The following is a 14,687-nucleotide window of genomic DNA, read 5'->3' on the forward strand; positions in this document are numbered from 1 at the left end:
GGCTCCTCAGGCCCCAGTGCGGCCAAAGGAGAAGCCCTCGCTCCAGGGGCACCCAGAGGCCGGGGCCAGAGAGTGTGGGCCAGAGCCCCAGGACACGGTGCAAGGTGCGAGCAGGAGCCGTGGGCAGTTGAGGACTGAACACTGCGGGCTAGGTGCTACAGGGTCCTCAAAGATAGACCCCCAAGCGACCGGGCGCCCCCTTCCCCTCCTGGGCCTGGACCCTGGAGCCAGGAGCACGGCCTCTCAGGCCTGGACAGAAGGCCGTGCCCTCTGCCTTCTTTTCTCTCTGAAAGGGCTGGTACACGTTTTGGCCAGGGACCATTGCAGTGCGGCTTGCTCCAGTGCTTCCTATAATAGACCCCGTCCACTGTGCTCTTGCCCGCACCCCCAGTGGTGGTCAGCTCGGCTCTGCTGCATCTGGGGTGGACCACAGTAAACTCTGGCCACAGACCAGAGAAGAGGCAGGGCGAAAGTCCGAGGGAGAGCCAGGTGGAGGTGTCCGCGGTGTCCGCGGTGTCCGCACAGGCGGTGAGTCAGGAGGGCAGGAACCACGCTGCTGCCTCACTGTCTCCGTCGCCACTTCCACGCGCAGTGGTGTGTATGGCCTGCAGTTTCAAGCAGACGAAAACAGACCGGGGGGCCAGGGAGAGGAGGAAAGGAGAAAGGAAAAAGGGAGGCAGGAGGTGAGAAGGGAGAGGCAAGAAGAATGTAAATACAGGAGAGGGGTGAAGAAAAGAGGGAGAGAAAGGGGGAGAGAGAGGGGGAAAAAAGAAATGGAAGCAGAGTGCATATGCGAGAGGAAAAGATGCAAGAGAGATGTGGAGAGGTCAACGTGAGAGCAGAGACAGGGCACACGGACAAGGCCTCATCCCTCGGTTGCCCTACACAGACTCAACCCTACACCGCACGACCTGCAGCCACGCTGCTTCCGCTCGCCCCGGTCCCCTCCGGCCTCGAGGTGCAGCCCTGCCCGGCCCCTTCCCCGCGGCGCACCCCAGAGCTGGGAAGGCGGAGGCGAGCCGCGAGGGAGGGGCTGCAGGGAGGAGGCAACCGAGTGGTTCGAGCTCACTCTATTTTTTTCCCTTCTTTCTCCACTGCTTTTTCTTTCTAAACAGGGAAAAGTGCTCCACGAGCGGTAGCGTCTTTCCGCCTCGCTTTTTCCTCCCCAACCCCGGTCTCTGCTCCCGTCTGGGCGCCAGCTGGTGGAGCGCGCGCAGAAAGCCCGTCTGCGAGCGGGAGCGCGTGGCGCGGGGCCGCTCCCGCGGCGGCACATGGCCGCAGTCATCCCGCAAGCCTCCGGAGGCGCCGCACCCAGCTCGCCCGAGGTCCGTCGGCTGCGCCCCGCCGCCCCGGAGCCAAGCAGAGGCTGAACGCGGAGATACCCGCGCCGGGCGTCGGAATGACCCTTCTCCTGCTCCTCTGGCTAGGTGAGTGCCTCGGGACGGGCAGGGGACCAGGGGACCGGGGCAAACACAGCCTGCGTCCGAGGACGAACGCTGGCTCCGGATGGTGGTGCCCGCAGCCCCTGGAGTGAGCCGGCCCCTCAGTCCCGGCCTCCCGGCTGCGGAGGAGCACATCTGGCCACGGAGCACACTCGGGGCTGGAGGTGGTTTCTGGTCCAGCTGGGCTGTGACCCGTTTGGTGGGGAGGGTCTTCTGGGGGACTGAGGTTCAGTTTTAGGAGTCTGCGGGTAAACTAGAGGATCGGGGAAGGAAAGGCTTCTTCAGGAATTTTTGTGCCAGGTTCCTGCGGGGTTGGGGGGCGGGGATAGGTTTTTGTTTCAAACAGGCGCCTCCAGGGCCCAGATTGGAAACAGATGTGTTGAAGGGTCAGCGGAAGGGAAGGGGGAAGAGATGGGGAGAGGAAAGGGGCAGAGCACCCGGAGAACCAGGAAGGTGCAAACTCGAAAATGGCCCAGGGAGGGAAGAAGAGGGAAGGGACAAGGACTGGAAGGGAGAGAGGGACGAGAAAGGGAATATGAAGCAGAAGAGTAAGACGGAGGGAGAGTGAGTAAAGAGAGTGGGAGGAAGACAGAAAAAATGGAGTGGAAGAGAAGAGCAGAGAGAAACAGGTTCCGGGGCAAAAAGAACTCGACCCTCCTGTGTGTCCCTTCTGGGTGCCACCCAGGCAGGATTCCGGAAGCCTAAGAGGCCCTAGGGCACAGATTCCTCCAGGTGGAAGCAGGCAGGTTTGCTGGAGCCATCAGGACAGAACACAGCAAGGAGTGTGCACCAGGGGCAGACAAGAGGGAGGTATGAGTATCGGGATGCCCTGGAGAGGGAACGTGGGCAGGGACCGCAGGCAGGAGAACTGAAGAAAAGCCACAATCTGCACGAGCAAACTCCGGTGTCACCTGGAGACAGGACCAAAAGTCAGCGGAGTTCAGAAAACCAAAAAGCCTGCCTGTTGGGGTAGAGTGAGCCCTACCCTGGACACCTGGACACCAGAGAACTTGCCCTGGTTTTGAACTGACTGACTGGGTGACCTTGGGCAATTTATTTACTACCCAGCGCTTCAGTTTCCTTAGCTCCAAAACAAGACCGGCAGGTGGTGCCTAAGTTCCTCTGAGTTCTGACAAGCTAAGCAACCCAACATGAAAGGAGGTTGGCAGGGCCTGATGTCTAGAAACCCCCTGCCCCCCGAAAAGGTAAAAAGGCACTAAAAAGTCACCCTGAAATAGCTGTCTAGAGAGCTCCCTGTCTCTCTCTTTCTGTTTCCTTTTTTTCGGAAACCTCGCAGACCAACCAGGCCATATGCACATCAGTCTAGGTCAACCTCATGCCTGTGATCGCCCAGGTGAGCGGGCTGCAGGGGTAGACTAGCCAGAACTGTTGCTCAAGGAGGCAGGTGAGGGGTCACTGTTTTCTGAGCCTTTTGATACTGCCAAGTACTGCAATACTGCTCCTGTGCACAACTGGCATGTCTCCAGAGCACCTTTGTCACCTTTACTGGCCTCCGCTCCTCAGCATCCAGTCACCAGATGTGCAGTGGACTCAAACATCAGAGCTGCCTTGTTAAAAACATCTGGAATTTCTTAAGTGCTTATCATGCTGAGCACTTTATATCTTGTTTATTCACTTTTTCTGTGTGCCAACCCTATTGGCTACCCACTTCATTATTCCCATTTTGCGGATGAAGAAAGCAAGGTAGAAAAAGGTCAGGTAACCTGCTCCAGACCATCAGCTCGTCCTTAGCAGAGATGGGATCTGAATGCAGGTTATCTGCCTCCAGAGGTTGCTCACAAAACCACCACACTCTACCAACTCCCGTCACTGCAGAAGGACTCCTAAAGGTGTCCTCTGTTGTGAGGTCCAGTTTGGTCCTCTGCATGGAGCCGGAGATGTCTTGTGCCCCTGTTCTGCACAGGGGGTTTTGGGGAGGGGACAGCAAACACCTTCGGCATTGTTTATAGTGGAAAGTGAAAGGTGACTTTGTCCCACCAGGTTAGTTGGAATCAACTGGACTTGATGATGGTTCTTAGTCCATGAGAAAGGAACTTGCCGAGGCATGGACCAAAAGGTGTCACTGATTCACTGCCCATCCTTACTGGGTTGCTGCTATGTGTAATCATTGCGCTGGTGAGAAAATAATCTGTTGGTTTGATACCTCGTCTTTATGACGAAGACACCCCTTGTGATTTCTTACTTAGTTTTGAGTTCTTTATTAATTGTTACAAACGAAAGGCCATGTACAAGAGGAAAGGTGGGCTGCTGACTTAGAATTCGGCACAACCGAAAGCTCCGCATTCACACCTACTGTTCAGCTTTGCCACAGCTATGCCTTTGTCAAAGAGATTCATGACATCCCAGCTCTAAGTCCATGAGCCAGTTCAAGTAAGAAGTCACAGAGAGGATGAGCTGAAGGGCAGGGTGAGGGACAAGACAGGAGACCAGAGGGGAGGTTGGTGAATCAGAGATGGGCATTGGCAGGGAACTACCCCAAAGGAGTGCTTCTGCACTGACATCCTGTGTGAGTCGGAGCCCTCAGGGGAGCGCCCCAATGGGCTGAAAGGTCCTTATTTGTGAAGTGACTCTGGGCCATGGTATGCCTGGGCACTGTTTAGCAAAGCCGGGAAGAAAAGCCACGGAGTTGCCTGAATCCTAAAATCATCTGCTGGTCCATTGAAGGAATAGTTAGTTCCAGGACTGCTTCTGGTCATCGCTGGTGTGGGTTTTGGCCTCTTTTTTTCTTGAGATTGCACAGTATTGGAAGGGATTCGGGAGGGCTAAGAGTTCATAGTCAGAAGGAGGATGGACCTGTTCACTCCTTGTTTTCCCGACCTGCCAGTGAATCAAATCAGACTCCTGCCTTTCTGATGTGAATGAAAAATTACTACCCTCAGCCCTATGGAGAAGAGGGAAGTGGGACTTCATGGGCTCTCTAAACCCCAGCCCTTCCTCTGACTACCGCCCCTCAACTCTGCCCCTGAAGCTCAGGTCCTCATTCTTCCGCCCGAACTTCTCTCCTGGACTCTGTAACAGCTGCCACACTGCTGTCCTGCCTGAACTCTGTCTCCTCCACCCTACCCCACCCCCACCTCGCACACAGCTACCAGGGTCACCCTGTAGCACAGCTGCTGCAGTGCCGAGAATCGGGACCCGGAACCTGACTCCCCTGTCTGTAGAATGAGGGTGTAGAATCTCGAGTTCCAAACTTCTGTAATTCTGTGATCTTACTCCCCTCTTCTGTAAGCCTATCATTTCTACTGCCTGTAATACTGAGCACAAACACTTCATTCTCATATCAGAGATTTCATAGGACGTCATTCCTCTCCTCTCCTCCCTACTCCCAGACAACTGTCCAGAGAACTTGGACTTCATCTCGTGCCCGAGACATGTCCCCTGCTTCTTTTGGTTCTATGCTTCTGCTTATGATCACCCACCACCAAAGATGCCCTTCCTCTCCACCCCTGCACATCACAACCTTGTTGACCTTCCAAGTCTCACCTCAGACACCACCTCCTCCGCGCTCCTGGCCAACAGTAGCACGGAGGAGGTGAGTTGACCAACAGTGTATGAGTTCACCAACAGTGTATGTTTTCTTTCCATCCTTTGAATCCAGTAGCCTCTCTATTGTGCCCCGTGTGTGGGATAATGACCTGAATGCTTATCTGATACCCCTGAGAGTGCAAGCTCCACGTGGGCAGTGAGTGTCCCGTCCACCTGGGCTAAAGGCTGGTGAACTCTTTGTTAAGATAATTGGGTATTTGAAGCATTTGGAACATTGAAAGTCAAGACGGGTGAAAGATCTGGAGGCTCAGTGCTGTCAGTGAGATGGCACAGTTCTGAGGAGCATGGCTTTCACGCAGCTTGTTTCTGTGCTTCCTTGTCCATTCGTGCAAAAGCAGGATCAGTGCTATTTTTTTAATTACACATAGAATGTTACATAGAATGCCCACATATAGAATGGACAGAGACCAGACAGCATACTCTTATACAAACTTAGTTTGTTATAGCAAGTATGTTAGTGCCAGGTTAACAATAGACTTTTTCATGGAAACTTGTGCCTGGATGGGAAAGGAGCTTTGTTTCCCAGAAACTGCATTTAAGGAAGGTTCGAGTGCATGGCCCGTCGGTCTGCAATCTGGCGACAGGTGTCAGGAGGGACCTGTGTCCTTGCCTCGTCTTCCCAGGTTGGCCATGATGGGTGTAAGAACGATGGATTCCCAGTAGGCACATGTTGTGTCTCATCCCGTTTTTATCTCGTGCTCAGCCGGGCGGTGTACATATGCATGTATTTCAAGAATGTACCTAATAATGACATTTTTAAAAGGCAAAGTCAAAGAGGGGCAGAGATGGGGGAAAGCTAAGAGACGATCTAAATCGATTGTTCAGAGAGATTTGGCTGAAGTTGTGCAGTGAGCTTACGCAGAGGGCCAAGACGAGAACCCCAGTTCCAGGCTCTGTCCACTCACACCCATTCTTTGTGTGATTGGACACTGGAAACAGAAAATGTGTGACTGGAAACAGAAAATGCTGCTCCCTGCTTTCCAGCTCCCACAGGGAAGCTCTAGGATCACAGTTGCTCTTCAGAAGCTTCAGTTAAATGAGCTAAATGCTGAAGAATTGGCATTGGCTTTTATGTTGAGAAATTGCCTGAAAAATAGGGCAGATGTCGTAACATTTCAATTTGGCCATCGTAACGGAAATCTTGGAAACTTCTGTAATGTCTTGTGTATTTAGGAGAAAGAGAGTGCACCCAAAATCCCAACCACGTGAGTGAGTGCCCAGAAGAAACAGTGAAAACTCGGTGGCTGTAGCCCCTTCGTAATTTTGCAGGGTTGTTCTGGGTGAGTCACGTCTCCCTGAGCCTCAGCTTCTCTCTCTGTACAATGAGATTACTAGCTCAGGTTATTATTACATTCCCTATACCACTAACAGTCTCTGATTTTTTGTTTTAATTCTGAGAATTTGCAGGCTGGTCTAGCAGTAGTTGTGATAGGAACACATGGGTGTCACCATACTTATCTGGTATTTTCAGGCACTTGTCCACTCATGGCAGTTGGTTGCCTATGATCATAAATCCAGAGAGCTGACTACCCAGTGTGAGAGAGCCACAGTGACTCCATCCTGGAGTAGCACTGTGGCACCGTCCACCAGGGGACCTCATTCAGGGTCAGGGTGCCTGGCCACAGACCCCTGTCCAGGAAGCTAAGTAGCTGAAACACCAGAAGGACCTCATCCTAAGGAGAGTTGCCTACAAAACACCCCCGAACATGGACACCCAGGGTGGACTTCAGCACATAGGGTCCATTGTACAAAACAATTTGTAAGCATTAAGCACTTTTTTGTTTTAATTTTTTAAATTAAGGCATAATTTATGTATCATAATGGGTACCTACCAAGTATGCAGCTTAATGGGTTCCTTGCATAGATTTGAACTTGTGGTTGGGTTTTGAAATATTAATTATGTATTATTAGTTCACTTGTAGCACTGAGAGAGGATCATATGGATTGTTATGATGCTAGAATTTATCACTAACATTTGTACAAGGTTTGTCAGTTTACAGAGTATGTTAACATATCTTATTTCATCCTAAAATCACTCTTGGAGAGCAGATGTCATTATCACCCCATTTTACAGAGAAATAAACTGAGGCTTACAGAAATGAAGTGTTTCTGAAGTCCACCCTGTTAACAAACAGCTGAGCCAGGACACTCACCCAGCGTTTTGGGTTCCAAGATCATTTGCTTCCCATTCACCGGGAGGCACATAGTTCTTCTGAAATGGAGGCCTCTGTGCTACCAAGAAGAGAGGGGCAGGCTGAGCAGACGCATGATTTACAGGGTTTCATGGAATCAGTCCTACAGGGAGAAATGGAATCTTTGTCCCATCCCCCCTCCCCTTCCACTTCATTCAATTGGTTAAGAAATGGTGTGTTTGGGTTAATGACTCCTGTTCATATCCCAGAATGACTGCGTGTGTCAGACAGGGACTATTAATTAATCAGGAGGCTTTGTGGTTGCCAGGGTTACTGCTGTGCCGACCTCGCCCTGCACCGGAGTCGGATGCAGGAGCTCCCCTGGCAGCACACAGTCCTGTGGGTGGGGCCACGTATGAGTGGGCAGGACTGCTCTGCCTGTTGCTTTTCCTAGTTAAATTCCTGTCTTCAGCAGTTTTGACTTCTCCTCTGCAGTCCCCCGCCCCCAAATGCAGACTGCAGCAAAAAAGAAAAATTTTGGTTATCTGAGCTTCTTAACTGTCTGAATTCTGGAAAATAAGTTTATTTCCTTTGACACCACAGGGCCACAATGGGGAAGAAGGCTGAAATCAAACCATCCTGATTTGGTCGGTGACAGTTGGATCACTAGGCAGGTGGCCTGAACCAAAGTCTGGGGGTGATAAGACTAAAGACGCTTGACTCGTGTGGAGATCAGGGAAAGCGTTGTCTCCTTCGGTCTCACACTGAGAAGGGAGAACCGCCGAACATCTTCAGACCGTTCCTCCATCAGCCAGTGTGGAGTATGGGAGGTTCTCCTGAAGCCAGGCAATAAAGGGGGTTTGGAGGGTTTAGGCACTCAGGGTGACAGAGGAGAGAAAGTAGGGGGTGGGGGGGCAGGAGGAAGAGGAAAAAGAGGAAGGTGTAGCAACAGCAACAATAGAGGGTGAGAAAGCTAGGCGGAAGTCATTGCCCACCTGTGTTTACGGGGCAGTTTCTCTGAGTTCATTCTCTTTGTAGATCACAGGGAGGCTCCTGGAGCACCCTACAAGCATCCGTGTGAGCACTCATGTGTGCACTATACCTTTGCTGCCTTGTTCACGCACTCTCACTCATAAAACCATGATGGAAGGGAGCTGCTGTCTGTAGTTCAGGCCCTGGACTAGGCTCTGAGACTCCAATCATATAAAAAGCAGAGTTTCTGTTGTGCCACCTGAGAACACCCAGTGGAGGGATGTATTTCTAAAGAAGGAATTGTGGATACATGAAAATGCCATGATGGGGAAGGTACCCAGGTTTCTCAGGGTCCCACGGAGGCAGCCCCTTCATCATGTACTATCCTGTGCAGATGGGGTACTTCTCCCCCGGGAGGTCCCCAGGACTGTGTCTGATACTCCTCCACCCCTCACAGCACTTGCACATTCGCAAGGGGTGTTGATGGATCGTCCCCACCGTCATCAGAACTGATGGTTTAGTGGCGCGTGTCCTGGGCATTCGGCCAGGCGCTTCCTGGAGGGATCGAACCTCCCGATGGCCTTGCCTATGGAAAGTTATGGTCTCATTCTTCATCACAGCCTGCCAGCAAAATAGCTTCTCCAATTTTCTCATCCCTCATGAGATGTTTTTAAAAAGAGAGAGAGAGAAAGGGATATATCAATGAATTTGTATCTCTTAATTACTAAGCATGGTGGTCTATTCATGCAAGGTTTTAATGGTGCTCGTCCACATAGAAAGCAAATAAGATCAAGCCGAGAAGGAATTTTCTGTCCTAGAAGACATCCATGATATTGAATAGAGACTCAGCCCCTGACAGTTCCACTTTTTCTTTTGTTGGGTGGATGTGAGGGAGGGAGAGGACCAAATCCCAGAGACTTCATTGCTTAAATTCAGGCTTGGGTTTGTGGCGATCATTCAGACTGGGAGCAATAAGTCTTCTAACCCAGCCTCTGTCACTTCTCATTACTTCCAGTGACAGTTCCAATTATTTCCAATCACTCTTTGAGGGGAGAGTTGAGGGCATATAAGGCTTCCATGGATACTTGTGCCCAGGTGGGTGGACCAGCTACGCAGCAGCCTCTGTAAGCGCCTGGCCCCCGGGGTCCTCAGATTCTGACTCAGCCACTTCATGCTCTTCGTCATCGTGTGGCCTGGGGCCAGTTACTTCACCTTCCCGGATGGGAGAGGCTCAGCCTCTGGAGGGTCTGTTTGCACTCAGCTGACCTGGTGTTCCAGAGCAGGGCCAGCCTTCAGGGCCTCATCCACTGCTGCCTCTCCACCCTGCAGATGAGTTCCCAAATGCCCTTCGGGGAACGTCACCCTGCTCCAGGACCCCAAGGGTGGCATCTGTACCCAACTACAGCTGCTCTGGAACAGAAGTCATGCATTGTGGTCCAAGGCCAGAGGTGCCCTTCCATGCCAAAGCACTGTCTCAGTATTCGGGCCTGCTCTTCTCAGGCCCTGCCGTCTCTCCACCCGTTCCCTGTGCCCACCTGGGCTGCCCCAGCTGGGCAAGCCTGGATGGTTCATCTGAGCTTTTGCTGTCAAGTCCTGCGTTATTAAGCACCAACTGTGTACAAGGCACTATGCTGAGGACTTTCACAGGAGTCATTTCTTGTATCCCCACAGCGAGCCATGAGGCAGCTATTATTATCCAGTTTGTAAGTCAGGAAAGTGAGACTTATGAGATAAGCTGTTCTGTCCTGAGGCTGTACCGCTGGAATGTAGCAAAGCGGAAGACTGCAGCTGGGTTTGCCTCCTGCATCACCTCTGATTGGGGGAAGACAAGAATGAAGAGACAGACAAATAACAGATATATGGTGACACCCAGCTAGAGGCCACTCAGGGACCAGAGCCACCGGGTCTGCGAGGGGTCTGCCTGGTAAGGAGGTGCAAGTTCCCGCATTCGCCAATTTTCTGGCAGTCATTTATCATGACCAAAATTAGACCCCGGTGAGCCCAACACCCGTACCCAAGATGTGTTGAATTATATTTCCTTTTTAAATTTGGAAGGAAAGGAAAACCTCAAGGTGAGAAGAAAAATGTTTGTTTTTTTCCACTGACCCAAACAGCCAAGAGCACGATTTCCCTCTCCGTTAAAAGGGGCCAAGCTGCGTGTCCCAGATTTCCGCAGACCTGGGATTCCTGCTCCGAATGAATTCTTGGGCCAGGCAGTAGGTCTGGGTCCCGCGGTCCGGGTCTCCATCTGCTTCCTCTGGTGGAGCTCCATGCCGCCTTTGCTCCAGCCAATAGCAGAGAAGCGCAGCAAACTTAGGCCCTCCCACCTCTCCACCCCCAAAGAAGGAGAGGCTGGAAATGGGGCCACCTCTCTGCAGTCACCTTCTCTGCTCCACCGCTTCTCACTCTGTCCCTGGAGTCCTGCAGCTTCCCAAGCTCTGAGGAGTCCAGGTGACAGTCCCTCACATGCCTGCCACTTTTGCTGACCTTTCTGGTGCTCTTTCTCTCTCTGGGCTCAGTAGGGCCTTTTCTCAGATTCTGCACTAAGTGAGAGACACAGAGGAAAGAGAGACACACACACACAGAGAGCAAGACAGACAGAAAAAGACAGAAACACAGACATAGAGATACACACAGGGATAGAGGGACATCACAGAGACAGAAACACACAAAGGCAAGAGAGAAGAGCAGAGAGCGTGCACTCTGCACAGCTCATTTTTCATGCACCGCCTCTTTTCCTTTCGACCCCTCTCTCCCACTTCTCCAAATTCACACCCTGAAACCTGGGCAAAAAACTCCCTCCTGAAATGTTTTGCTGGTGGCAGTGCTCTGCCTGCCCTGGTCTGCCCTCAGGCCTTGCTTTGTAACACCTTCATGCCAGGACCCTACATTACCCATTTGCCCAGTGGCCTCTCACCACTTCTCCCAGACGAGCTCCCACCCATCATTCAAGATGGTGGGCTCCTCTCCTGTCACCTGCGGAGGCATCCCTGACACACGCAGGTGGAGAGCACTGCTTATCCATCTGGTCCCTGTAGCCTCTTGGTCAGTCTTTGGAATAGCTTATGTCATGTTATATTATAGTCAGGTTGTCTGTCTTTCCCATGTGAATGTGAGCAGAGAGGACAGTGTTGCTTTGTAACACCAGGCCTAGTGGCTGGCACACATTAGACACTCGAAAAATGGATGAATGAGGGAACACATGAACAAGCAGGTTAGTGTAAAATGTGAGCTTATAAAAATAAAGAGATTACCTCTACTACAATATCTAGTATCTGTTATGTCTTCCTAGAATATCTTTCTTTAAAAACATTAAATCTATTTGGGTGACATTGGTTAATAAAATTAAACAGGTTTTAAGTGTGCAAGTCTATAATACATCCATGTATTGCATTGTATGTTTACCACCCAGAGTCACATCTTTCTTCATATATTCGGCCCCGATTACCCTTTTCTACTTTCCCCCACCCTTCTTCCCTCTGGTAATCACCTTACTGTTTGTTGTCGAGGTCTGAGTTTTTGTTTGTTGGTCTTATGTGTTCATTTGTTGCTTTCCATTTTATATCCCACATATGGGTGAAATCATATGGTTTTTGACTTTGTCTGTCTCACTTATTTTACTTAGCATGATATTCTCAAGATCCATCCATGTTGTTGCAAATGGCAGTATTTTATCTTTTCTTATGGCTGAGTAGTGTTTCCTAGTATGTGCGTTCCACATCTTCTTTATTCAATCACTTCTCAAAGGACATTCTGATTCTTTCCATGTCTTGGTCACTGCGAATAATGTTGCAGTGAACATAGATGCACGTACATATATTTTTGTGCATAAATGTTTTCAAATTTCAAAACATTTAAAATTTGTCAATACATTTGTTACTAAAGTTTGTTAGTAAACGTAGTCACCCAGAAGATGGGTCAAATGGTAACTCTATTCTTAGTATTTTGAGGAACCTCCATGCTGGTTTCTACAGTGGGTACCCCAGTTTACACCTCCACTACCACTGAATGAGGGCTCTTTCTTCTCCACAGCCTCCCAACGCTTGTTATTACTTGTCTTGTCAATCATGGCCATTCTAACAGGTGTGAGGTCACATCTCATTGTAGCTTTGATCTGTATTTCCCTAATAGCTAGTGAAGTTGAGCATCTTTTCATATATTTGTTAACTATTTGTATGTCTTCTTGAGAGAAGTGTCTGTTCAGGTCCTCTTTCCATTTTGTAATTAGATTGTTCATTTTTTTGTTGTTGAGTTGTATGAGTTCTTTATGTATTTTGGGGTATTGACCTCTTATCTGAGGTGTTGTTTGCAAATAGCTTTGCCCATTTAGTTGGTTGCCTTTTTGTTATTGTTGTTGTTAACAGGTTATTTTGTTGTTTTGGTTTTTTTCCCTGTGCAGAAGCTTTTTAGTTTGATATAGTCCCGTTCATTTATTCTCATTTTTACCTCCCTTCCCTTTGAAATGAAATTCATACAATCCTCAGTGTGACCAAAGTTTGTAAGTTTAGTCCCTATGTTTTCTTCTGTGTAATTTATCATCTCAGGTCTTTGATCCATTTTGAGTTTGTTTCTACATGGTAACAAAAAGCAGTCTAGTTTTCTTTTTTTGCATGTGGCTTTTCAATTTTCCCAGCATCATTTATTGAAGAGGCTTTGTTTTCCCTCATTATATGTTTTTTCTTTATTGAAAATTACAGGATTTGACAAAAGTAGGTTTACTGTTGTTTATATGGAAAATAATACAGTAAGTAATAATAATACAAAAATAAACTCTGTTTTGCATACCAACTCCTATAGACCTACTTTGTCACCACCCTGCATTTGCCCATGTATATGTGGGTTTACTTCTGAGGTCTCAATTCTGTTCCATTGATTGGTGTGTCTGTTTTTCTTCCAATACCATGCTGTTTTAATTATCATTGCTTTGTAGTATAATTTGAAGTCAGGGAATGTGATATCTCTGACTTTGTTCTTTTTTCTCAAGATTACTTTGGCTATTTGGAGTCTTTTGTGGTTCATATAAATCTGGTGATTTTTTTTGGTTCCATTTCTTTTTTAAAAATGTCATTGGGATTTTGATGGGGATTACATTAAATCTAGATATTACTTTGGGTAATATGGCCACTTTAACTATGTTGATTCCTTCATCCATGAACACAGAATATTTTTCCATTTCTTGGTGTCTTTTTCAATCTCTTTTAATAATGCTTTGTAGTTTTCAGTGTGTAGGTCCTTCACATCTTTTGTTAAGTTTATTCCTCAGTATTTTATTATTTTTTATTTGGGAAGTATTTTATTCTTTTTGCTGCAATTGCAAAAGGAATTTTTTTTCCTTTTCTGAAATTTCATTGTTAGTATATAGGAATGCAATGGAATCTTGTACATTGATTTTGTATCCTACAATTTAATTTGTTTATTGTTTCTAATAGTTTTTGGTGGAATTATTAGGGTTTTCTGTATAAAGAATCATGTTGTCTACAAAAAGTGACAATTTTACTTCTTCGTTTCTAGTTTGGATGACTCATGTTTCTCTTGCCTGATTGATCTGGCTAGGACCTCCATAGGATATATTTAATGCAGATTCTTTTTCACCAAAAAGACTCAAAAGAGGGAATGATCATTTTAGGCACAGAAGATGGCGGGACTGTTGTGGGCAGAGGGGCCTGTCTAGCATGCTTCAAAATGTTCCCACCTGGGAGTCAGGCCGGCCACACTTAGTTGCTCCCAGAACAGGACAGCTCGCTGTCATTGGCAGGAGATGGGTAGAGCCGAGCAGTGAGCAGGTCAATGGGTGGGCAGTGTGACAGTGTGCACCCCCTTGGTTTTAGGTCTCATCATGGGAAGCCTGTAGAAGTCCAGCCCGTGGATGATTTATTTTCCATGTAATAATTTGGTGTGGCAGGGGGCATGCAGTGCCTCCTTCCAGCACTATTTCGAACTTGGCCTTATTAGTGGACAAGACCAACCACATCAACCAACTTCTTTCCTGCTCCTTTCCAAGTCCTCTGGGGGTGAATGACAAGGTTTTTATATGGGTGCTTAGCCAATAAGAGGCCTCTTTGCTGGCACGTGGAGTTAAAGGTCTTCTTCCTCATCTTTTCTTTGTCTGCTATCTTGGTGGATTCACCCTGCTCATTGCTAACCCTGCCAGGGTATCACCGAGGCTGGGCAAGAAGAGGAAACACAAGTCAGTCAGCAATCACAGAGTGATGGGGAGATCCAGAAAAGATTATTCCCAGGCTTAGGGCTTATGCGTATGTTAGCCTCTTGCATCTTCACAACAGCATTGTGAGGCAAATATTGTCAGCCTCCATCCTAGAGAAGAGAGTCAGAAAGGTTGAGAATTGTTCCTGGTGTTGCACAGCTGGTTAGCAGCAGAACCAAAAAAATGAAGGCAGGTCTTTGGGCTTCTAGATCATTGTGCATCCATTCCCTCACACCATCACAGTCCCCTGTGACTGGCAGCGTACCTCACCGGGCTCAGCAGGGCCCTGCACTGGCTTCTGTCCTCTGTTGTCCCATTGCTGTGTCAGCTCACTGAGTGGGCTTGCAACAAGCTTCCAGGAGGGCCGGA

The 14,687-nt window shown here is 48.8% G+C and overlaps 1 protein-coding gene across 1 annotated transcript in view; it reads left to right on the forward strand.

The window, feature by feature from the left end:
* Positions 1-356: 356 nt before the first annotated feature.
* The window catches only part of CLMP (CXADR like cell adhesion molecule), a 104,203-nt gene continuing 89,872 nt past the window's right edge, over positions 357-14,687 (forward strand). The window contains exons 1-2 of the mRNA XM_037038285.1: positions 357-528; positions 1,116-1,427. Coding sequence (XP_036894180.1) covers positions 1,400-1,427 — 28 coding nt within the window. The 5' untranslated portion in view covers positions 357-528; positions 1,116-1,399. The remainder of the gene's footprint in view (positions 529-1,115; positions 1,428-14,687) is intronic.

This window comes from Sturnira hondurensis, unplaced genomic scaffold (genome assembly GCF_014824575.4).
Source record: "Sturnira hondurensis isolate 20B ecotype Veracruz unplaced genomic scaffold, ASM1482457v3 Scaffold0024152, whole genome shotgun sequence".
Taxonomy (NCBI): Eukaryota; Metazoa; Chordata; class Mammalia; order Chiroptera; family Phyllostomidae; genus Sturnira; species Sturnira hondurensis.